We start from the raw sequence: 23,316 nt of genomic DNA, 5'->3' as shown, positions 1-23,316 counted from the left end.
CGCCGAGCCCCCGCGCAGCGGCCACACCAAGGGCAACGGGCGCAGCGCGCAGGCCGGCACAGCCCACCGGCGGCTCGCGGAGCGGGGGAGGAGCCGCCCCCCCCCGCAGCGGCGTCGCGATGGTGCTGCCGTCACCCCCGCGCTTCCCYTCCCTCTTCTGCCCGCCCCTCTCAAGATGGCGGAGGCGGCGGCGTCCGGATGAGGCGGCGGGCGCGCGCCCCGGCGGGCTTGCGCGAGGCCCGCGGAGCAGGTAGCGGCGGCCGCGGCTGCCCTGGCCACGGGGTCCCGCCTCCGCGTTCGCTGCCGGCTTCTCCACCCTGTCTTCTCCCCTTTCTCCGCGCCGGCTTCCTCCCCGGGGGGAGCCGCGGCGCGTTGCCGGCAGGGCTCGGGGCGCGCCCCCGCCTCGGCGCCGGGCGGCCTTTGGCGGGCCCGGGGCGCCGGGCCGGGCCGGGGAAGGGGAGGGGAGGCGAGGCGCCCGCGGCGGCGGCGGCGGCACGGGAGCCGCCGAGCAGCTGCCCCGGCCCGCGCCGTGCTGGGCCGCCCCGCGGGCCGCTGGAGGGACGGCGGCCCGGGGACTGCGGCGCCCCTAGGGACAGCCGCTGCTAGGGGTAGCGAAGGCCCTACCCTTCTTTTACTCGGTTAAAAAAATCCCCTTGGGAGAAATAAAAAGTGTCTTTTCCTGTATTTAAAATGCGACGGATCAGAAGATAGGTAAAAGCTAATAGCCAGCAGCAGTATTTGAGATAGTATGTAAAAAGCGTTATCCTTCGTGTTATTGGAAATCTAAGATGTTAGAGATGGTTCTAAATGAACAGATTTTCCTTTGGATTAGTTAGTGAAACTTCTTTGTTTTGTTTTGTTTTTTTTTTTTTCATTCAGAATAGTTCTCCTGGAGATCAATTACCTGGAGGGAAAAATGACATCGATTATCAAGTTAACCACGCTTTCAGGGGTGCAGGAGGAGTCTGCCCTGTGCTATCTATTGCAAGTAGATGAATTTCGGTTTCTATTGGACTGTGGCTGGGATGAAAACTTTTCTATGGACATTATTGATTCACTAAGAAAGTAAGTAGTTGTTTAAAAAGAAAAAAGTCTTATTCTTCTCGGAAGCTTTTCAAATACCATTTAGTTTTATTTGTATGATGCTGTTAAATCCAAAATTGTTCCTTTTTTTTTTTTACTTTGAAGATATCTGTTATTTGAAAAGAAAGACTGATAAAACATTTCTAGTAAAAAGTTTTCTTTTCCTTGAGTGTCAGTGAGTCACATCTAGTAACTCTTAATTCTCACGCTTCTTCTGGTTTTGTTTTCATTTGGATGTTTTGTTCTGTTCATAACAAAGAACAGAGCTTGTGGGAGACTGAGCTTGACTCTAAACTGATATAGAATGATTAATTAAGTTTAAATAAAAAAAATCTCATTGTATGAGAATTCATGCAAGCTGAAGGTAAAGTGGTTTGGCTTTTGCTTCTCGTTTCAAATTTAAGGAATTGTGTCTGGAGAAAAGCTTTTGTTAGTGTTCCACACCTGCCAAAAAAAAAAAAAAAAAAGTCTAGAGTTTTACCGTGAGGAACAGTGAGGAGCTTTCCTGATGTGCACACATTGATTTCAGAATTAGGCCTGGAACATGGAAATTCCTGGAGGAAACTTAAGTCTTATGATGCTATTTTAATAGATTTAGTTTTCTAAGTATTAACATGTAGTGTTTGAAGCCTATTAACTGAGGATTATCCTGTACTAAAGATAGCTTCTAAAGTTTTTGTTTAAGTGTCTTACCTGAGAAGCAATTAAACAAAATTGTCTTTTTGAGAAGAATGTCCATCAAGAGAAATGGGATGTGCTGTTGTAGCTAAGGGAACAAAAAGTTAGACTTCAGAGTATGTCGATCCAATTTCTGTTTTCACGTATTGCATCTGTTCTGGAGTTTGTTTTTCAGTTGTGATAGACATAATGGCTAAGCTATTGAGTACTTCTACTTGGTCATGCTCATCTGAATAATAGCTGTAGTCTGTTTTGGATTAATACGTAACACATTTTTGATGTGTAAACAGTTTATAATGTATCTTTACTCTGAAAATAATTTTGGCCCTTCAGTTAATGTACTTTCTAGTGTTCACGTATCAAGAATTTAGTGTGAAACTTCTGAGAGCTCTTACGTGACCTGGCCTTGAAGTTGCATTTTCAAAATGCATGTTTTAATTCTTACGTAGTTTGAATTTCTGGAAATATTTGTAGGGTTTTTTAATTGTTTTTAGAAGTTTTATTCTACAGCTAGAGGATATTTATTTTCTCATTTGACATTCAAGTTGTGCGCTTGTTTTCAAAAGAACTGGAACAACTTCAAGCAAAATAGAGAGTATAGAACACAATGCAGACCATCACTCACTCCTTTTGTTGTCCCTTTTTTGTAGACATGTACACCAGGTTGATGCTGTTCTTCTTTCTCATCCTGACCCTCTACATCTTGGTGCACTTCCATATGCAGTTGGAAAAATGGGCTTAAATTGTGCCATTTATGCAACTATTCCCGTTTATAAAATGGGACAGATGTTTATGTATGATCTCTATCAGGTATATTTAAATTAGTTTTTTTCATACACAAAGTCTCCAATATGGTAGAATGCTCAAGTTGGCTGAATTTTCTTTATTTTTCTGTTTTAGTCCCGCCATAATACAGAAGACTTCACTCTCTTTACATTGGATGATGTAGATGCAGCCTTTGACAAAATACAACAACTGAAGTTTTCTCAGATTGTGAACTTGAAAGGTAAAGTTACTCTATCAGCAAAAGTTTCAATACATGACTTATCTTTTAATAGTTCTGTTGCCTTTCACTATGAATTAAGGCAACTTTTTTAAAAAGGAGTAGGTCTTTGAATGTGTGTTTCTCAGCCCTGAAACAGTCCAGCACAGTAGGGCTGTGTTGCTCTGTATCAGTTGAAGATTTGCCTCAGTAATTGTGTTTGGAAATGGATTAAAATTTCTACTTAAATTAATGAGGAGCAGGTTATACCAAAGCCTCTCTAAGCATTTATTTCTCTTGTATTTTTTTTAACTTTTCTTGGAATTTGTTTATGTCTCTAAAATGCATTTACTCATGCCAAGTGATAGGTACCTTGACAGCTTCTCAGTAACCAGGAGCAAAAGGAAAGGTTTTCCAGAGGATGAATTGGTTGCTCGTACTGAGTTAGTGTCTAAATGATTTAACAAAGAGGTCTTGGCAGACTTTGAATGGCACTTAGTATGGCTTAATGTTGAGAACTAGCTTTCTGAGAATCAGCAGCTTTTTGCTCTCACTGAGTTTAAAGATCAAAATGAAATGGAAGTCCTGGTCCTGCACAGAGATATTTACAGCCTTACCACCAGCAGCTTCTCTCTGAGTTGCATCATATCGCAGTTGCTGAATGTTACTTGCCAAAGTACTTGCCTTGTAATGTGAAAAAGAAAAATAGAAATGGAAATTGTTCTTAAAGGCTGCTGGCCCCTTTTCAAGATACTAACTTTGTGGTAAGGCTCTGTCCATGCTGTTAGCTTTTACATCCTGTAAATACTTTAGTGAACTGTTATTTTATAACGCTTTACTCCTTAATTGAAGTGAATCAAAAAGACTTGATAGGTACATCCAAGAAAATAATACGTGTTTTAATTTTTGCCAGAGTTGTGCACTTCTATGCAAGCTGATGAAATACAGCAATGACAGKGAGTAATTGTCATGAGTGGTCTAGTCTGATGCTGACACATATCTAGGTTAGCACTGATAACAAGGAGAAACAGTACTTTTAAAAAAATATTACCAGATGCTGAAAAGATTTGTTATCCCTGACTTGTGCGGCAGCACATTAGACGCCATTTCTGGAACTCTTTGCAGCTTGTTTGCAATTTCCAGTGAATTTCCAGTCTGCATAATTCATGTGTTTTTGTAAGTACCCAGACAGTGAATGATAGAGTAAATATTCTTGGTTGTAGGGAGAGGGGCCTACCTCTCACCAGTGCACTTGCTTTGGTATGTTATGTTTGTTATATAATTTGCTGTTGGTTAGGTCCATAGTTACAGCAGCTGGGCTGCTATACCTCTAGAAGTTGGTGGGAAGGGGAGAGAAGTAATGATTTTTCACTTTTAGTTTCTTTTTCTGGAGGCAGAGTAGAGGCAAATTGCAAAATATATATATAAATACAGGTATTGGTTGGATTGGAAGGAGGGATAGATCACTGACTTTTTTTCATGTTCATTTGACTGTTTTTCCAATAATTCTGGYGTTCAGTTTTTTTTTCAATTGCTATTTTGTATTTAGAATAATGGATTTTAGTAGATGTGATGTACCTGAAATGTTGAAAGTTTTTTAAATTACTTTTTTGTAGGCAAAGGACATGGCCTGTCAATCACACCATTGCCAGCTGGTCACATGATAGGAGGCACAATCTGGAAGATTGTCAAAGATGGAGAGGAAGAAATTGTTTATGCAGTTGATTTCAACCACAAGAGGGAGATGTATGTTCAACATAGCAAAGTATATTGCTTGCACATTGTGTTAGGTGTTCATAATTTGGCAGTGCATAAAAAATTAGTTTTGGAAGTAGCAGTGCCTTTTCAGGTATCATAAGACCAATACTTTATCTTTGTTCAGATTAATGAATTTGAAACACATCAGCTGTGGATTTATTTACTCCCCTCAGATCTTTTTTATTTGTAAGTTTGAAACAGGAAACCTGTGTGAAACTGCCACTGCACTTACTCATACTCAATTTAACAAATGCTAGACACTAATTTCTTCACAATTATTTGATCAGACTTTGGCTTTTCTTGAACAGCCTCTTATTCTTAGCCTGAAGTCTTTTAAGTCGTTCTTTCCTTCATTTATATGTGAGACTCTATTCAGCAGTTGAGGAATGTGATGTTTGTACATGTAAACATCTGGAAGCTAGCTGTCTATTTTCATATAAAATAGAACTGCATAAAATGAGATCTGGCCCTTTTTTTTCCACAGCCATCTGAATGGATGTTCCCTGGAAATGCTGAGCAGGCCTTCATTGCTTATTACAGATTCATTTAATGCCACTTACATACAGCCTAGGAGGAAGCAAAGGGACGAACAGCTACTGAGTATGTATTCTGTTTGGGGTTCAAAATAACGATAGAATGTTTTATTAACCATTGTAAATTGTTTTCCTATAATCAGTTCATTAGCATCCAAATTAAGGTTCTTCATTAAAATTTAACAAACTTTGCATCATTCTTTTCTGATGGTGCTAATCCTGTGAGTAAAACATTTTCATAAGAGCAATGATTTGCACCATGTTTTAACTTTGAAAACTCTGTATTTTAGGTTAGTGTTGGTTGATCTCGAGAGATTTTAAAATGATTTTCCTCATCACATTATTAAAAATCAGGAAAATAGAGGTTTTTTAAAAAAAAGGAAAAAAATATTACAGTTTTGAAACCTAAACTTTAATTTATTTCTGAATTCAATTTGCTTTTGATTGTGGTTGCTAGTGGAATGTAGCAAAAAAGTGCCAAAATCATGATTCAAAGTATACGGAGTATATGGTCTTTTATTTTGTTTGTTTGTTTTCTTAGCTAATGTTTTGGAGACATTACGAGGTGATGGAAATGTATTAATAGCTGTGGATACAGCAGGCAGAGTTCTGGAACTTGCTCAACTTCTTGATCAGATATGGAGAACAAAAGATGCAGGATTAGGAGTCTACTCACTAGCACTTCTGAATAATGTCAGCTACAATGTAGTGGAATTTTCYAAATCACAGGTTTGTTTTGAAAATGTAACAATGAAGAGGGTAACAGGCTATGTACCCAACAGTGTGCTGTTTTTTCCTTTGTTAGTTTAAAAAGGTCAGTGGGGGGGAAAGGGGCTCAAGTAGAATCATAGAATCAGTAAGTTTGGAAGGGACCTCTGGAGATCATCTAGTCCAACCCCCCTGCTCAGCAGGGTCACCTAGAGCATGCTAGACAGGGTTGCATCCAGGCGGGCCTTGAAGATCTCCAGAGGAGGAGTCTCCACAACCTCTCTGGGCAACCTGTGCCAGTGCTCCGWCACTCTCACAGTGAAGAAATTTCCCCTCACGATCAGGCGGAACTTCCTGTGGTTCAATTTCTGCCCATTGCCTCTTGTCCGGTCACACGGGACAGCTGAAAAGAGTTTGTTCCTGTCCCCTTGACACCCTTCCTTCAGGTACTTGTAGGCTAAATACCAGGTCTTGTCCTTATTCCAGAATGGTTGTTTGTCTTGTATTTTTAGATCAAGTAACACAAAGTCAAAGCATGACTTTGGGCATGCTTCTTAATATTGATTTCTGTTTTTGTTTCATCATGAGACCTGTGAGCATAGCTATAGATATTTAGAAGAGAACATAAAGTACTAGTTTCTCTACTGTTTACACTCAACATTCTTTCTTAGTATGTGTAGAAACATTAATGTAAACATGTACATATTGCATCCCTGTACTTAATGCTAGGTATGTTTATCATTTGAGAACTCATATTCCTATAAATAACTTTTTTTCCCTTTAATTCATATTTTAGGTAGAATGGATGAGTGACAAACTGATGAGGTGCTTTGAAGACAAGAGAAACAATCCTTTTCAGTTCCGCCACCTTTCCTTATGTCATAGTCTGTCTGATTTGGCTCGAGTGCCTAGTCCAAAAGTTGTTCTTGCTAGTCAACCAGATTTAGAGTGTGGTTTTTCTAGAGACCTCTTCATTCAGTGGTGCCAGGATTCAAAAAACTCTATAATTTTAACTTATCGCACTACACCAGGAACATTAGCACGATTCCTGATTGATAATCCTTCTGAAAAAGTTATAGATATTGAGGTAAGAGTTCTTTTTATACCTCTGACTTCTTGATGTGAGTCATCTAGGGGAATGTGATCAAAACTGAACTTAGTTTTGTTTTTGGCCTACTGAAAACACTTCTAGTGGCAAATAGAAAATTGAAATCAGCATGTTTTCATATTTAACCGCTTGTGGATAAATTTGTGTAAAATAGTACTTATATTAAGAAACTTGTAAAAATGTTGGGTTTGGGTCATGTGGCAAAATTAATACTCCATAGAGATGAACATGAAGTTGTTTTAAAATACTTACACAGAGACAATACTTTTGTGTCTTTTTGTTATAATAGAAAAAATGCTGCTTGCAGTTAATGTGCAGACAATATATGATTATTCCTGCTGGAAAGTCGTCTGTTTCAGGGTGAGGGGAAAATCAAGTCAAAAGAGTAGAATATGTTCCAGCAGAATTAGAAAAATAAGTGAAAGCTAGAAATTAACAGAACACAGCTAACTTAATTAAATGTTAGTCATGCTTTCAAATTATTTTCAGTTAGAATACCTGTACCTACTTCTGTCTGATATACTTTGTTAATATATGGGAGTGTGTATCCCTCTGATCTCAGTGGTAATTTAATTCCTGACAATGGAGCTTTCTTCTATTTTGAGGTAAAAACATAAGATTACCGTGAATACACTATTACAAAAATTCATCAATATTCGTAGTGACCTAGTCTCTAATTTGACTTGTAAAAAGTAAGCAATAAAACTTACCATTGCTTTGTCTGCTAGTCTAGCCTTTGCCAAACTGCTTTTGTTTGATATTAATGATACAGTCAGGAAGAGTAGAAGAGCACTGCTCATCTGAGTGTGCAACTTCAGCTTTGCCTTGTTTGGTTATTGGAATAAGAGAGTCATACTTACCTTGTCAGCAGTGCATAGGAAAAGTATTAAAGCTGTATCAGCTACTCAGAAATTAGTGTTAATTTTTATTCTATCTGTAGTTGAGAAAACGAGTCAAGTTGGAAGGAAAGGAACTTGAAGAGTACCTAGAAAAGGAGAAACTAAAGAAAGAAGCAGCTAAGAAGTTGGAACAATCTAAAGAGTAAGTATGCTGCCTATTGCTGTATTCTACTTTTATTGTCAGAGTTGAGATTTCTGTGTGATCAGCCTGCTGGTTCAACTATATACAGGGATAAATACAAGTGGTAGTTTTGATAGATTCACCTGAGGGCATTCAGGAGTTTTTGATGATTGTGTTAAGTTTGTTTTTATGATCTACCTATTTTGTCTGCTATTTGGCTGTGAGCTTTTTCTCAGATATATCTAAACTGGCCTCATCCTGCTGAGAACAGTCAATATTATGTGGACTGTTATTTCCTATTCAGTGTGTTTATGTAATATTAAACACAAAAAGAAAAAAAATGCCTTTTTTTAATGTCATTTCAGGGCAGATATTGATTCCAGTGATGAGAGTGATGCTGAAGAAGACATTGATCAGCCTACTGTACATAAGACCAAGCATGATTTGATGATGAAAGGTGAAGGTAGCCGGAAAGGAAGCTTCTTCAAACAGGCGAAGAAATCTTATCCCATGTTTCCAGCTCCTGAGGAAAGAATTAAATGGGATGAATATGGAGAGATTATCAAGTATGTGGGAAAAGCAGTGGTAATACTTAATAACATAGAGTAGCTATACAATAGTTCAATCATAAAAATAAATCTAAAAATATCAGTATCATCTCTGCTCTGCAAAACTATTACTTGCTCTTCCAATGCGGTAAATGAAAAGTTAAGGTAGTTTCCACAAAGTTTCATGGGAAGCTTATGATAGGATCCTTGGACCTGTGCTGGTCCTTGGCCTGTGTTCAGGCCTTTTTGAACGTGCTCCCCTTATGAAAATGATAATTAAGAGGAAGAAGCATAATTTGTCGCAGAAAAAGCTAGCAATATTTGCCAATTTGATATATTAAATGCTTGCTAAATTCCCTCCATTTGCTAGTATTCCACAAGATACTCAGTTTTCTTTTTTAGGATACAAAGGTGATCTTTTCCAAATGAGCTCTATTTACATGTGGTTGTACCAAAGGCAATTGTGGGGTGGGGAAAAAAACCCAAAACAACAACAAAAACCTGTTAGCACTGACTTATGAAACATCTTATAAACAACACCTACTGTATTATTACTATAATATGTAGTCCATTGGTGTTACTGTAAGACAATTTAAAAGCAAAACACCTTTTGTCCTTTAGACCTGAGGATTTTCTGGTTCCAGAACTTCAAGCAACAGAAGAAGAAAAAAGCAAATTAGAATCTGGTTTGACAAATGGAGATGAACCTATGGACCAGGATTTATCAGATGTTCCTACCAAATGTATTTCAGCAACAGAGTCCATGGAAATTAAGTGAGTGGCTTTGTTTTAAGTATTTTTGTAGCTAAGAGGATGCTAATGAAAAGGCAAGTGCATTATAACCGGTGTTCAGTTGCTTTGTCTCTTTTTCAGTGTCAGTCTAATACTCTGGTTTCTTTTACATTCCATGTGTGGAGGGTGTCGTGTAATATAAGATTTACTTATTTGAAGATATTTCTTACACAGGATACTTGATTTAGCAAAGTGATACAGCAATGCACAGAAATCAAAAGGCAAATGTAAGTTGTGCTTAGCAAAATATAACAATTGCAATATGCAATTCAATTACAGTGCGAGATCTCCATTACGGGTCTTTATAACGTGCTCACTGTCATGGTGCTGGGTGTCCTCTGTTGCTTGGAAAGAATGTGTGGGTCGAAACTAGCCCAAGCTTTTGCTCTCCTCAAATCTTTTGTCRTTTGCTTTTTACGTTGTTGGGCTGAGCCAGGTATATACTTCCCCTGTGGTGGTGTGACTGACTCAGGGAGATACTTATATTCCTGATTAACTCATGCGGAAACGTTTATACAACCAGTTGATTCACTCAACTGACATAGCTGTCTGCCTAAAGTAAAGGCCGCCCTTTGGTCCCCTTTGTGTTAAAATTGTCAGCTATCTGTGCAACAGCTCTGATCAGTTACCCAAACGTTTTTCCATGAATTTCATGGGCATATCCTCTTGCCCATCTCTTCCAATCTGCCTTATACTGTAGGGATTTATTGGTCATTCACATCCAGAAAGCTTTGGGTATTTTTTTTTTCAGGCAGGAACTCTGATTATATTTTCTCCAACACTGAAGAGAAATATGAAATAATTAAAGTGTTTTGTTTTTCTTTTTTAGTGACAGTGGATAGTGATTCCATTCATTCATTTATTCCTCATGCAACAGGATGGTAGCTCTTTGTGTCTAGTGTAGGTTTTTTGTTTTTATGTTTCTTTTTTGAGGGGCTAATAAGAAACCTATGCAAATGTAGCTATCATGGTGTTAATTAGTATTTTAAATACTTTGCATGCCATTTTTTTTCCTCCTCTGTTCTGCTTGTTACCTGTGTGATATAAAGGGATAGTGGGAGAATTCCAACCCACAAATCTCTCGGAGCAGCCCTCCAAAGTTCCTGATACTAGATGGGTGCTTGGATATACTTATAGTGTATGCAGATGCTGTTGCTGGCAAGATAGTATGACAGGGGGATCTTTGCAGAATTCTTAGTGGAAAACTGTTGTACACATGCTGAATTGTATGGAACTGTTAGATGTGTCCAGTGAGTCTTACGTTCTTGATCCTACCTTCGTTTTATTTAAGTGGTGTCATAGGTGGTGTGCAAACGGGTAAAGGACTAGTTTGGAATTAGGAAAGTGGGAAGATGTCCAAATTTCTTTCCTCAGATTAATCCTGGTTGACTGACTTTATAGTCTTTCTTGGACTGCACAGTCTGTTTTGGTTCCCACTCTTAAGAAATTTGCAGTTAATCCCCTATATGATGGGGACAGGTAGGAGGCTGGAAAACAAAGAGGAAGCAACGCAACAGTATGTCAGCACCATTATTCAAATGTATATGTTTTGTTAGAAAAGATTGAACTTGTTCAGATGTAATCTATGCTTATGTAATGTTTTGGATAACTTTAAGTGAATTTGGGGAATTTTATAGTGTTAAGCTATACATGCATGCTGATACTTGACTATGTTTTATTTTGTTACGGATCTATGATGGCCAGGCTGTTGTGAAATATACCTTGTGCTGCTACCTTTAGCTTATGTGTAGTATTTTCAAAGTACATTCTATTTTATATAAAATATCTCAAAGTTCTCAAAGATTTAATCTTTAATTTAAAAAATTTTACTTTTTAAATTCAAACTAGAGCTAGAGTTACATATATCGACTATGAAGGACGTTCAGATGGCGACTCAATTAAAAAAATTATTAACCAAATGAAACCAAGACAATTGGTCATTGTCCATGGACCACCTGAGGCCAGTCAGGACCTTGCAGAGTGTTGCAGAGCTTTTGGTGGAAAAGATATTAAAGTTTACATGCCCAAACTACATGAAACTGTAGATGCAACCAGTGAAACTCACATCTACCAGGTAAGGCATTAGAATTTTTTACTTGTATAAGTAGTGTGAACTATAGTAGAGCTGTATTGACAGACCTTTTAATTTGCCTGTCTATTTGGGGGCAAAGAAGAAAATATACCATGTGTGTACATTTGATTTTGTGGGATCAAGATGTTAGTAGCACTTTTCTATTTCCTGGGTAAGCTTTTGAGTTATGCTCAAGTGAATGTTATTTATAAGCAGCATTCAAAATTTTGAGATTAATGTAGTATTTCTTGTGGTGCAAAAGGCAAGGCTCATGTCCATGGGAACATCAGTTTGTTTTACTGAATCCTTAATAGATTTCTAATGTCTATATTTGAAGCATGCTGTATACTACTTGCATTTTAGGATTGCTTTTGGAATCTCAGGAGCCTTAAAGAACATAAATGTCTATGCATGAAATCCTTCATATCCAAACAGTGCCTAAAAATGAACACCTAAAACTAGGAGCAGTTAATTAAGAATAAAGCCCTTCCCTTCCTCTCCCCTTGTGCTTCCCTTCTCCCCCCTCCCCCCCCAAGAACCCAATGACATTAAGGTGAGTATTCTTAGAAAGTGAGGTCCTGATAATGTTTTGCATTAAATCTTCATAGTTAAGCTCTAAATAAGAACCTGGAGAATTTGAGTGAAGCACATAAAAATTATGTATGGTCGCAGGTAAGATTTCTGAGGTTGTTCAGAGGAGAGTGTCTCACATGCGGTTTAAAAAGGAGGAAAACATTAATGGGTGAAGTTAATAGAAAAACATTGGTAGAACTGTTGAAGTAGAGGTCCTTCTGCAGAATTGTTTTCTTCCAGAGCAAAATATGTAACTTTTTAGAAGTGGAACTTTCCAGTTATTGAAAATTATCCTGTTCTACTGTTCTTGAAACAGCAATATTTTCTGTTTGCCTTTTCTTTTAAGCTTTTTTTAAAGTGTTTAGTTTGTAAGAAATGATAAGGTTCTGATTTCTTGCAAAATATTTGAGTAGAACTTTAATAGCTTTGTTTTTGTAAGGAGGAAATTATATCTTCTGCATAGAATTACTTTATTCTTCTGCTTAAATTTTTCTGAACAGATGAAGTAGTTGGGAGACACTGAATTAGGAAAAAGATGAGTGGGACATCAGAAATGTCAGTGTCATGTGGGCAGACTGTGCAGCAATTACAGTTTCATCAGTTGCAATATCCTTTGTACAGTTGCAGCCCTGATGCTGCTATTGGGATCATACATAATCTCATGTGTATAGTGGTCTTGCAGAGTAGGACTTTATCCAGTGGGTTAAAATCTTGATATTTGCCAGAAAAGTCAGAGTAAATTGGATGCTTTAATCACTTCAGATCTGATTTCTACAAAATCCCTCCTTGCAATAAAATATTAACTACCACTTGCATTTAAGGCTGGAATTTGTAGTTGCAGTTTGCTCAGCTGAGTGTAGCTGAAAAAGCTTCCCTTAAATTTACAAAGGCCAATCGAAGAACCCCTTGGCCACAAAGAGGAATATTTCAGATGATTTTAAAGATTAAAGAATTGAATTTTAAAGATTAAAGAATTAAGAATTGGTTGTTCTCACTGTAAGTTTAGTTCAAGCTTGTAGTCGGAAAGGTTTTCTTTTTGTTTTAACTAGCACAAAATTAAGTTACTGTTCTCTTACTTTCAAGTTGTAAGATAAGGGCTACACACATTTTGTAAGCTTTTTACATCTTGCCTTGACGATACTGATTTCCCTCCTTTCCCTCCCCAAAGGACTATGAATCAAGGCTGTGCAGAGACATTGAGAGGAAAACTGCTAATTTCTAAAGCTTGGAGTAAGGACTCTGTGAAATATCTATTGTATTTTCTGTGAAATCAGTAGTGCTTTTACTTTTGTGCAATCTAGGTCAGGTTAAAAGATTCACTCGTCAGCTCCCTTCAATTCTGTAAAGCCAAAGATGCTGAGTTGGCTTGGATAGATGGTGTCCTGGACATGCGAGTTTCAAAAGTGGACACTGGAGTTATTTTGGAAGAGGGAGAGCTGAGGGAAGATGAAGACATAGAGATGCAAGTGGATATGCCTTCTTCGGACTCCAGTGTCATTGCACAACAAAAGGCTATGAAAAGCCTGTTTGGTGATGACGATAAGGAAATGTGTGAGGAGAGTGAGATCATTCCTACTTTGGAACCTCTGCCACCTCATGAGGTACAGAAACTTTACTGGTTTGGGTTTTATTTTGTTGAGTTCTGTGTTCAGATTTCTTTTCTAGTTCTTAGTGCTTGATATTAGGATCTTATTCAAATGTAAGTCTAACTGAAACTGGGTTTTTTGTTGTTTTTTTTTCTTTGTTAAAGATGCTACTGTTGTTTGTCCAAATTTTAAGCTTTTTGTAGTGAGGATTCTCTTCTGCGTATTAAGCATAATAGAGTTACCATCTAGTTGTGGATATAAGTTCACAGTTATTGTAACTTGTTTCATATTTGTAGTTAGTACTTGTAGCTTTGGATGCTTGCTGGTGCCTAGCCTCTCTTGGGTTTTAGTACGTTTTGTTGATGCTGTGGAAAATGCCCCATATACTGTAAGTAGAAAAATATGTCTTAGAAATATATGCGTATCCACCTCCGTAGTAATGGCTTGGGAGTTCATTCCTTTAATCTTTTCTATCTTCACTCTTAAATGAAAATACTTTACATGTATGAGTAGATACTATTCTTTCACTTAATAAAATGCCTGCTAATCCTGGCATTACATTAAGATGCTTTTGCACACTCCTAAATGTAATTTGTTCTAGGAGCTAGATAAACTTGGAGAGAGCTGTAAAGGCTGTTCTGATTTATGACAAGTGTCACAGGAGTATGTGCTGCCAGGAATAATGCTTGCTGTAGCTCTGTCCCTGATGTTTCATGGCTCTTAAGAGGGATCTTCAGGGGTAGCTTTACAGTTGTCTTCAGTGTAAACACAGGAAATATTTCTTTTGCTTAATGGATGACTTTTAAGGCCTTTGTGTTCTGCAGAGGTCTTGCTGCAAATGACAAATGGAACCATTTTTCTAACTTACAGTCCTATAGCCTGTCCATAGGCCATATTGCTGCTAATCCAATAACGATGAGATCTGTGAAAGTGTGAGGTTGTAGCAGACTTACTAAAATTGTTTGTTGTTTAAAGGTGCTTGGACATCAGTCTGTGTTTATGAATGAACCAAGACTATCTGACTTCAAGCAAGTTCTTCTGCGGGAAGGTATTCAAGCCGAATTTGTAGGAGGAGTGCTTGTGTGCAACAACCTGGTGGCTGTTCGCAGGGTAGGTGTCCTATGTCTTAAACTCTTCAACAAGTAATCCATTGCATATATTCTAAACTAAAATTACCATCTCATTAATGTAAAGATAGTAAATTGAAACATGTCTTTTGTTTCAGACTGAAACAGGACGCATTGGATTGGAAGGCTGTCTCTGTCAGGACTTCTATAGGATAAGAGACCTTTTGTACGAGCAATATGCTATTGTCTAAAGGAAATGCTGCAAAGATATCTTTACTTGAACTTTAAAAGATAATGAGAATTTCTCTCTTCCCGGTTCTGACTTTTTATAGTTTTCTAATTTATATAGGGGAAAACTAATTCATAATGGACAGTTAACTACCCTAAATGTGTAAATAACTGCTGCTGTTGCTCTGCACAAATCTGTAGGTACAGTCTGTGTTGCTTACTTTCAAACCATTATGATTTATTCTGTCTTGCACAATACATTATAACCGAGTTTGTTTATCRGCTGTTCTTCAAGAAAGATTCAGTTAGTCAGGGCATATTTTGGTCTGATAGATTCCATGCTAAAGAGTACAGAATATATAAAAGTCATTTTTMTGGTCTAAAACAAAATTAGATGGGGAACTGTGGGTGGGCTGTGGTAGGGGGTTTTTGTTTTGTTTAGGGGGAGAGAGTCCCCTTTTTGGAACAGCAGAGTTTAGTTGAAGTTTGTAATAGATTACGGAAAGTTAATTACCTAGACTTTCTCTTAGTTAATCTAGGTGCATGTTAATGTTGCAACTGCCTCATGTTACTGATTTATTCCATAACATACATTCTTATACTGTAAGAAATATTAGTCTGCTGGATCAAAAATGACTTTTAAAAGGTACTCTTATAAAAAGAGAAAACTAGAGAAATTTGTCAAGCAGTTTAAAATCTAGTAATTGTGTGCTTCAGAGTAACTGTAAAAGCTTATAGAACTTGTAGCTTTTAGCTGTTGCAGACTTACGCCAACTGTAAAATCTCACAATTTTTGATTTTAATACTTACAAGGACTAACACTCTTCATCTATGTATTGCTGTTTAAGTTCAGTGTGCAATGAGCTGAGTTCAGGAAGATTGTTCATCTTGAAATCTGAGTTCATGTGATATATTTAATGCTTTTGTGCCAGGTTTCACACTAGCTGCATGTTTTGACAATGGGTTTAATGTACTTGCTGATGCTAGGAACCGATCTTTCTTTTTAAGTGAAGATTAAGCACAATTTTGGGTGGCTTAATTCCTCAAAGTTGAGGGGATAATATTGATCAAACTTATGCATACTAATGGCCTCTGGAGAGTCTATTTAATCTTTTTTTCCACATCCACATGTGAACCACATGCTTGGGGAGTGTGTGTGGGTTGTTTGCTTGTTTTTACATACAACAGCAATGTGATATGTGGTCTATGTGTGTATGTTTAAAATAAAATCTTTTGACAAGCGGCAAAATGTAGCCCTATGGGCTATCAGTGGAAAGATACTTTACTTTGCAACTCATTTTTGACTAATAGTTCTTTTTATCTGATCTACAGACTTATTTATTCTGTTTAGGGTAGTAACTTAAAACTGAAGTCCCTTTTTTCTTGAAAAAAAATTTGCTAGAACTAGATATTAAAAACATAAAACAATTTAAACACAAAAAAATCTTGGCTAGGGTTAACCAAACAGCTGAACACTTTTTTTTTGTCTACAGTTTAGGAAAATGTTTATTTTCAATTATACTGGCACCCAGAATTTCTTAGAAAGGCTCTGTTTTGTTTAGCTATTTTGTAGCAATGCCATGTAAATCTGCTTCATACTGGATGCTTGTTGGTGAATACCATTGTATTACTTTTCTATTGTTGACACAAATGAATTTTTATAAAGTGAGTTATTTTGTACATAATCATATTGGCCTTTTACCTTGGGGGTTGGGCTGGGGAGAGATAATGTGTGGCTTCATAGAATGTATTATGTATTGTTGATAACCCTTACGATATCAAACTAAAAATAGTACTAGTTTTAAGAAAAATGTTTGTGATCATGCTGTCTATCTGCCTTTCTACTTCTATTGCTTTTAACCTATTAATTCAAATGCAGCTTAAGATTAGCAAAAGGCTGATGGTATTGAAYGCTGAATTCTTGTGTCCTCTGGTAAAGTTAATGCCTTCACTGGGGAAAAGCTGAAGTACGAGCAAAATGACTAGTTGCTGTTTTTTGTTCTATTTGCCATGAATGTGCCTGGAAATCAGCCCTAGCAGGCTGCTGCTGCCTCTTACCCCACCAGTATATTGGAGAAATGAGAAGGCCAAGGGTGGAGGACATGCAGGGCAATGCTACTCTTTCCATCTCCAAGGAGCTGGGGAAAAGCTGAGTTTGAAAACTGCTGTGGTGGTAAGAGATGAGGGGGGAATACAGGACATAAGTAATAAACATATCACTGGCTGCATCTGCACTGTAGGGCAGGTGTGCTCCTCAGCTATACATTCATTACTTGCAAGCATTGTGGATCTGAAACAAGTATTGGTGAATTTACTTAATATCATTTAAATTCTCTGGATTATCATTGGGGTTTTGTTTCATTGTTTGGGGTTTTTAAACTGTGATTCTATTTAAACAAGAATCTATCTTCTCTATATTTAATTTACTTATAGTTCCTAATCTGGTTCTTGTTTGTATCAGAAATCAGAGATTCATTTTCCCCTCTCCTCCACAAAGTGTTGATGCTGCCCTGGGTTGTAAGCTGTATTTCCTGACTTGTACGCTGTCTCCATTAAGAATAAAAATCCTATAGGGAATATTACTCCCCTAAGCTATTTCTTGCTTTATTGCTCTTGAAGCAAGAGTATAACTTAAAATCAAACCGCGCTCTGTAGGTTACAGTGTTTGTGGGGAAAATACTAACTTTTTCATTCTTTTTGCTGTCCCTCTCTACTAGATGTGAATATATATTTCAAAGATTAAGGGAATGTACAAGCAGAACCCTTTAAAGGAAAAACAAATCTAAACTAATCAGTTCCCATTACCTAAATATAGCTTTGTCCTGAAGTTAAGTAACTTTGTGGGTGACAGTCTCATTTTTAATCATTTGACTTTGACAGCATGTACTTGAGGTGAGGTGAAGCTGAAAATCTTTCTCCTCTTTTTCTTCTCTGAGCAATACTTAGATTTACCAGAGCCACTTCTCAAAATATGCTATTAATGGAGAGAAAGATAGTATGTCTTGTGTTCAACTGGAATAAGTGTTATGAGGACATATGAGACCTACTTGCTGGTAAAACTCCCTTGGAAAGGTAGGAATTGTCCTATATCTGTACTAACTTTAATTACAGTCAAACACTTTATGAGCAACGAGATTCCAACGCTGCCCTCTGCCCATCTAAGTAATTGTTGTAGATGGTTTTACCTGAAACACTTTGCAGGATCAAGATCACTCTAAGGCATGACACAAAGTATATTAATAATTTAGTTGTGAGAGAAGGAGTTTATTGCCWGGGGAGAACATTTTGAAGGTCAAGCATGAGATTTTAGAGACTTCAGCACAAGAATCCGTACTGAAGGGACCTGAAAACAGCACAATATTCTGTTTCRTGGCAGTCGCTGATATTTTTTTGATTAAAAAAAGGTGTGTGTGTGTGCAGGGGCCAGGGTGGGGATCAAGCAATCAAATCTGACAATTCCAGTAAGTAGAACTTAAGTCCTGATCTGGGAACAACATGTACAAGGAACTGATGGTAGCTCAAAATGGGATAATTAAACTGTACATTACAGAGAATTTTTAAAATTGCTGCTTGAAATTTGTCTTTACAAATATTTGAAATATTGAAATAACCTCTTTGAGAATCTTTGTGGTTGGAAGAAAAATAAGATTCAAAGATCAAAATACACGTCATTACAACTTAATTTGTAAATGGGAGTCACTCTGTAAATACAGAGCTGGGTAGTTAATTGAAGGTTATGTGAACAGTGTTCCTCTTAAATAGTGCTTTTTGTTCTCTCCGGTGAAATTCAGTGCATTTGTATAACAACTCAGGCTTCTGTTGAAAATCCTCTAGAGTTTGCCAGCGGGCAAATTTTTCATGGAATATTTTGGCCAGTCTAACACTTCGCCCTCCTTGCATGATAAAACAGTATGTATAATCAGCTGTTAGTGTATGTCAAATTGCTTGACCAGTATCAACCAAAGGATAAAAGAAAGCATTGTCTTGGACCTATCTGGATTACTGTAATTAAATTTGTATAGTTCTTATTTCCCTGTTCTAAAAAGTGTATTAGTGCTTCTGGCAGAGAAGTTCTGCTGAAGAATGGCTGCAGTTCAGTGGTAAGTAAACTGATCAGTGCCTACAGCTCTATAACTTCCTCACAGTGCGAGAGGAGGAACACAAAAATAGTGTTTAAATGATCTATTAATTGATCTGGACAAATGCATTTTATTTTGCCACATAGCAAAAGCATGCAAGTTTGATGTATTTTTGTATCTCCCATATCTGGGAGGACTAGATGTTTCATGCAGTGCATTATATAATCTATCATAGATAATATAATTTATATTACTACTGTAATACAAAGTAAAATGAATCATTGTAGTTCTTAGTAGTACTTTCAAAAAGCCAAGTGGCTGTTTTCATTGGAAGGGATACATAGAAGCCCAAAATGTTATGAGGAAGCAAGTTCAGTACATAACAGCAGGCTATTACTGTTTAAAGTTTATGTAATGCTCTTAAGTGATGGAAGCTGAATGATGATTAGCTCAGCATCTGCCAAAAAGTGTAGTTGGTAACTTCAAGTCTAGTGTATAAGATTTTTAACAAAGAGCAAATACTTGATTTCAGTAGCAAAAGTTTTGCTTAATTAGATTTTACTCATTTTCACTGCAAGCTTTATGAAGTGCTGCAAACTTTTCTAAAGAGTGTTTCTGACATATACAGTTGTAAAGAAATTTGGAATTATGGAAATTTCAGTTAGAAAAGGTTTCTATCCACCTCAGTCCAAGTTTGACAACAGTGTTCTTAAAATTGGCTTTAAAAATTATGTAAGGAAGTCAAGGAGAGGAGAATTCTGCATGTGATAATGGCTATGGTGCCCTTGCTGACCTTTATTAGGTAGGAAAAAAGGCATAATAAATGTCTAGTCAGAACTTTGATAGCTAAGTAACTCTCCCATATCCAATGTGCAAACTTAACCTATAGCATACATTACACCTTAATTTGGTAGAACTTTTTCCCTTTGGTTATATCTAATAAGTTTGTGGTTTTTCAGTTGCAAAGAATAACTATTCCCAATAAACTGCAGCATATAAATAAAAAAGAGATCGATTTCTCAAGCTGATGGTTTCATAGGTATCTTTTGGAGTAGCTGATTAACTTGGTTACGTTCTGTGCAAGGCGTTCAGTGTAGCTGTCTCATCAGCTGTATAATATTGTGACGCAGAGCTGTAGGCTCTAGAAAACTACTGTGCTGTGTAGATCAGAACAAGATTGCTAACAAATCAGAACAACCCTGATCTAGAGAAAGCCAGCATAAATCACTGCAGATGTGTTCCTGCCAAGAAGACTTGYGTAATGGTTGTAAAAAGTTGAAAGCTGTCTTCCAGGATTTGCTGAAAGCTGTAGTTCTGTGTAAAGCCAGAGCAGTCTATCTAATCTGGGGAAGCTACTCCCTCTCTGTCTAGTTCTTTCTAGTTTTGTTGAAAGAACAGTTGGCTTCAGAAGTTACTAGCCAGAGAACAGTGATAATGCTTGCTTTTTAAAATATGTTTTACAGTAATTGGTTCAAAATTGGTCTGTTTTCTCTAAAATAATAGTCAGTTCATGTGGTAAGTTTTATGGTGCACTTATCTCAGGTGTACTAGTAAAACTTCTCAGAAATTATTCCAGAGGAGGGCAGGCAACCCCTTGTATCAGTAGTAATACTGAAATGGTGTAGTAAAATTATACAATGGATTTTGGAAGATCTTTGAAGGAAGAAAAATTGAAAGTCAATAGAACTTGGTCATCACTAAAACTCCGTAGGGCTCACTTTTGTCTGATCTGTTCCTGTAAGGATGTCATGACAAAAATAGGCTTTTAAGGAATACTTTCTAATGACATTGTACAATGAGCTATTCAAGAAAAAAAACCCTTGTATTTAGGTAACTGGTCTGTAGAGGTGCTGCAGGTGCTTCAGAATGTGAACACGGAGGTGTTTTCATAGTATAGCTTACCTCTCAAGGGAGTGGGAGATGACAATATTGCCTCCTATTTCCTATTTTTACAGTTTGCCTGGGGCAAGAGTTGTGGCTTATCGAAGTGATTAATTGTATTAGGACAGCACAAATATATCTTCTGTGGTCAGGGAACTGTTTTAGCTGCTAGGGGGAAAAAGTGTGTGATATGGTCAGTATTTCATAAATTATTGGGAGGTGCTTTGCAAGCCATAATGATGAACTCTCTTAAAAATCAGATATTTTTTTTCCATTTTACAACTCCTGAAGAGGCTGCACAGCTGGCAGAGCATATTGCCCATCACCATGCCAGACTTGGCATTTGAAAGCCTGCCAGATTGCTTTGTGCTGTTGTGCTAGCTGTGGATCAGCAGTGTGCGACAGTATGAAGATAACAAGCACTTTATTTTTGTGCTCTTTGTAGGATCACACTACACTAAGAAAGAAAGGAAAAAAAAAAAAAAAAAGTCCAGGCTGTTTACTGAACCAGGTGGTACTTGTACTGCATTACCTGAATAGATTAGCTCCCAAACTGCAGGAACCTGTAGAGACGAATGCTGTTCTTGATGCAGCCTGATAAAATTGCTATTGGAATCAAAGTTTGAGTCATTTTGTATAGCCTACTTTTTGTATTTTGTATAATTTTATTCTGTTTTGGTGTTTCTTTCATAATCTCTGATTTTACTAATGCACAATATTGCAAATGCACTATAAAACTAGTCAACAGACTTTAAATCATTTGTGCATCTTTAAACCTCTTATGCTGATTAAAAGTGTTAAGGCTATTAGTATTTTTATGTAACTGGGTCTAAATTTAGTTTCTGTTACAGTGAAAAAAACCACTCTGATATTGCAAACCGTGATCCTAATCCTCTTCTTGTTGGAGTTGATGGCAACAGTCCCTCTGACTTCAACCTAGCTTTTGTGTTTCTGTAAATTGACATCTTGAATAGTTAACATTGTCTTTGTCATAGAAATTCAGTAGTGAATTTTTGTAATTCTGATGTCTCTTGTGCAAGTGTCAAAATACTACTTTTGTTTTTGTGTGAAATGGAGGTTTAATTACGTTTGGGTATTGTTTCATTATCATTAATTCTTCATATTTTCAAAATATGCTTTGAGTTATGGTGTTCCTGTAGGCTCCTGCTTTATGATGGGACAAAAAGCTTGATGTTTCCATTACTTTTGAACTATGTTGGCTGTCATACAGAGCAGGCACAAAGAAGATGTTAAACTGAAAAAAAAAGTAGAAATCATGTATATAGACCAAACCCTCAAAATGAATGCTGAAATCTTATTTTTGCAAAGGTGGGTGCATACTTACAACATAATGAGGATAACTTAAAGATCTTTAAGGAGATGATTTGTTTGTATCATGACGTTATTTTTAAAGGTTAACTTCTAAGAGCAGTTTGATTTACTATTTCTGCAGCTTTGTCATCCATGCAACCTTTCTAATACTAGCTTTCTAGAAGTGAGATAAAGTAAATGCATGCTACAATAAAACAATATATTTAGCTGTTATTTGTAACAGTTCAAATGACTAGACCTTTACCTCACCAGTTTTCTAACTTGAAATGAACTGTTCTAGTACAATCAGTAGCTGAAATTGTGCAACACAAAATACAAAGTTTTCTTTGACTTTTATTCTGCTGTGACTTCATACAACATGAGGAATGATGAAGAAATAGGCTACTTTGGTATCTTTTTACATATCTTAAGAGTTGCCTTTCAGAAGGGCAGTTTTTGATGCCCGCTCTATATCTGGACAGAAATAAACGCTGATGTGGCTAATGTCAGTGAATATCAATCCTATTTGGTCATACAAAAACAACAAATTTGTACATATGCCATGTTTGTGTGGTGTCTTGTTTGCCACTTTTACTTCCTTAGTTTCAAGTTCCTCCTTTCCTGCATCTGTGCTGTAGTATCTCTAGCACTGTAATATAATACTTGTGCTTCAGAGCTTTGAGCATGCATTTTGTTTTGGATGTGGACTGAAACGAGCTTTGAAAACCATAGTGGGGAATCAATGGTATTGCTCAATGTGGTCATAAGCTTGTATGGGAAAGAAAGATGTGTGTGTCTGTGCCCTTCATCAAATCTCTTTCCAGAAAAGCATTTGAACAATTACATTTTTTTGTTGCAAATTTGTGTTCTGTATCTGAACAAACTATCCTTACTAATAATCTTCAAGTAATTTAAAGCTTTACTTCTGATACACTGATTAAAAAGATAATTAACATTTTTATTCAACTCCTCTTTGTGCAGATACTTGAAACTTCCTGCAGAAAATGTTAATTTGCTTTACATATGTATATTTTTAAAACATGAGTTGCTTAGCAGGTTATGTAAATCTTTGAAACAAAAGAATCTGAATGAAACAACTTGCATAGCACTAGCAAACCCTTTAAAAAAAAAAAAAAAAAAAAAAAAAAAACTAAGCTTAGTATATGTGATGAAACAAATGGGAATCTATCTGCAGGGACATCTCGCTACCTCCCCACTGCCCCTAAAATTAAAACAGATAAAGATGATATAAATCATGAGAATTTTTTGCACTTTAGTGTCAAATTAGTCATTACATTATGGTCAAACTC

At 37.0% G+C, this 23,316-nt stretch overlaps 1 protein-coding gene across 1 annotated transcript; it reads left to right on the top strand.

Moving 5' to 3' along the window:
- Window positions 1-142: 142 nt before the first annotated feature.
- On the top strand, window positions 143-17,330 carry CPSF2 (cleavage and polyadenylation specific factor 2). Its single transcript, XM_085317533.1, has 15 exons — window positions 143-250; window positions 880-1,065; window positions 2,412-2,571; window positions 2,662-2,767; window positions 4,360-4,489; window positions 4,986-5,101; window positions 5,576-5,763; window positions 6,539-6,829; window positions 7,791-7,891; window positions 8,236-8,436; window positions 9,040-9,192; window positions 11,059-11,284; window positions 13,156-13,455; window positions 14,416-14,550; window positions 14,666-17,330. Exons 2-15 carry the CDS (start codon window positions 917-919, stop codon window positions 14,756-14,758), a joined length of 2,349 nt encoding a protein of 782 aa, XP_085173659.1. The 5' UTR covers window positions 143-250; window positions 880-916; the 3' UTR covers window positions 14,759-17,330.
- The last annotated feature ends 5,986 nt before the right edge of the window (window positions 17,331-23,316 follow it).

Source organism: Rhea americana, unplaced genomic scaffold, assembly GCF_003343005.1.
Source record: "Rhea americana isolate MKP2758 unplaced genomic scaffold, rheAme1 scaffold_5, whole genome shotgun sequence".
Lineage (NCBI taxonomy): Eukaryota > Metazoa > Chordata > Aves > Rheiformes > Rheidae > Rhea > Rhea americana.
This window is presented reverse-complemented; position numbering and strand designations above follow the sequence as displayed.